The 574-nt window shown below is 20.0% G+C and overlaps 1 protein-coding gene across 1 annotated transcript; it reads right to left on the bottom strand.

Annotated features, from left to right (window-relative positions):
• Positions 1-184: 184 nt before the first annotated feature.
• PRSY57_0004600 (cytosolic glyoxalase II) lies at positions 185-493 on the bottom strand (the record flags this gene model as incomplete). Its single annotated transcript, XM_020114148.1, has 2 exons — positions 185-298; positions 418-493. Coding segments are annotated over 2 exons (190 nt in total), but the record flags the coding sequence as incomplete, so codon positions are not given.
• Between the last annotated feature and the right edge of the window lie 81 nt (positions 494-574).

The raw sequence follows: 574 nt of genomic DNA, 5'->3' as shown, positions 1-574 counted from the left end.
AATGTGTCCCTTCGTATGACAAGGTGCATGAATAGCTTTTATGTTCAACTCACCTAAAAAATGAAATATACATATATATATATATATATATATATATATATATATATATATATATACATATATATATGTATATATGTAATATATGTATATATTTATTTATTTGTTTTTTTTTTTTTTTATCTACCTAAACGTATAATTTGACCGTCGTATACTTTCTCGTTTACACCTGGGGTTGGTTCATATGCTGATCCGACCACTTTGATATTTTGTTTTAATTCTCTCATTCGAATATTTCCACCTAATAATATTCAAAAGAAAAAAAGCAAATATAAAAATAAATATATATACCAAATATTAAATATATATGTGTCTGTTAATTATTTACAAATGTATATATATTTTTTATTTATTGAATACCTGAATGATCATAATGATGATGTGTGCATAAAACATATTCCAATTCAACGTTGGTTGTTTCTATTCTTTTTAATACCTAAATAAAAAAATAAATATAAAAATAAATATAAATATATATATATATATATATATATAATATTTTCTTTTTTCACACATA

This window comes from Plasmodium reichenowi, assembly GCF_001601855.1.
Source record: "Plasmodium reichenowi strain SY57 chromosome Unknown, whole genome shotgun sequence".
NCBI lineage: Eukaryota > Apicomplexa > Aconoidasida > Haemosporida > Plasmodiidae > Plasmodium > Plasmodium reichenowi.
This window is presented reverse-complemented; position numbering and strand designations above follow the sequence as displayed.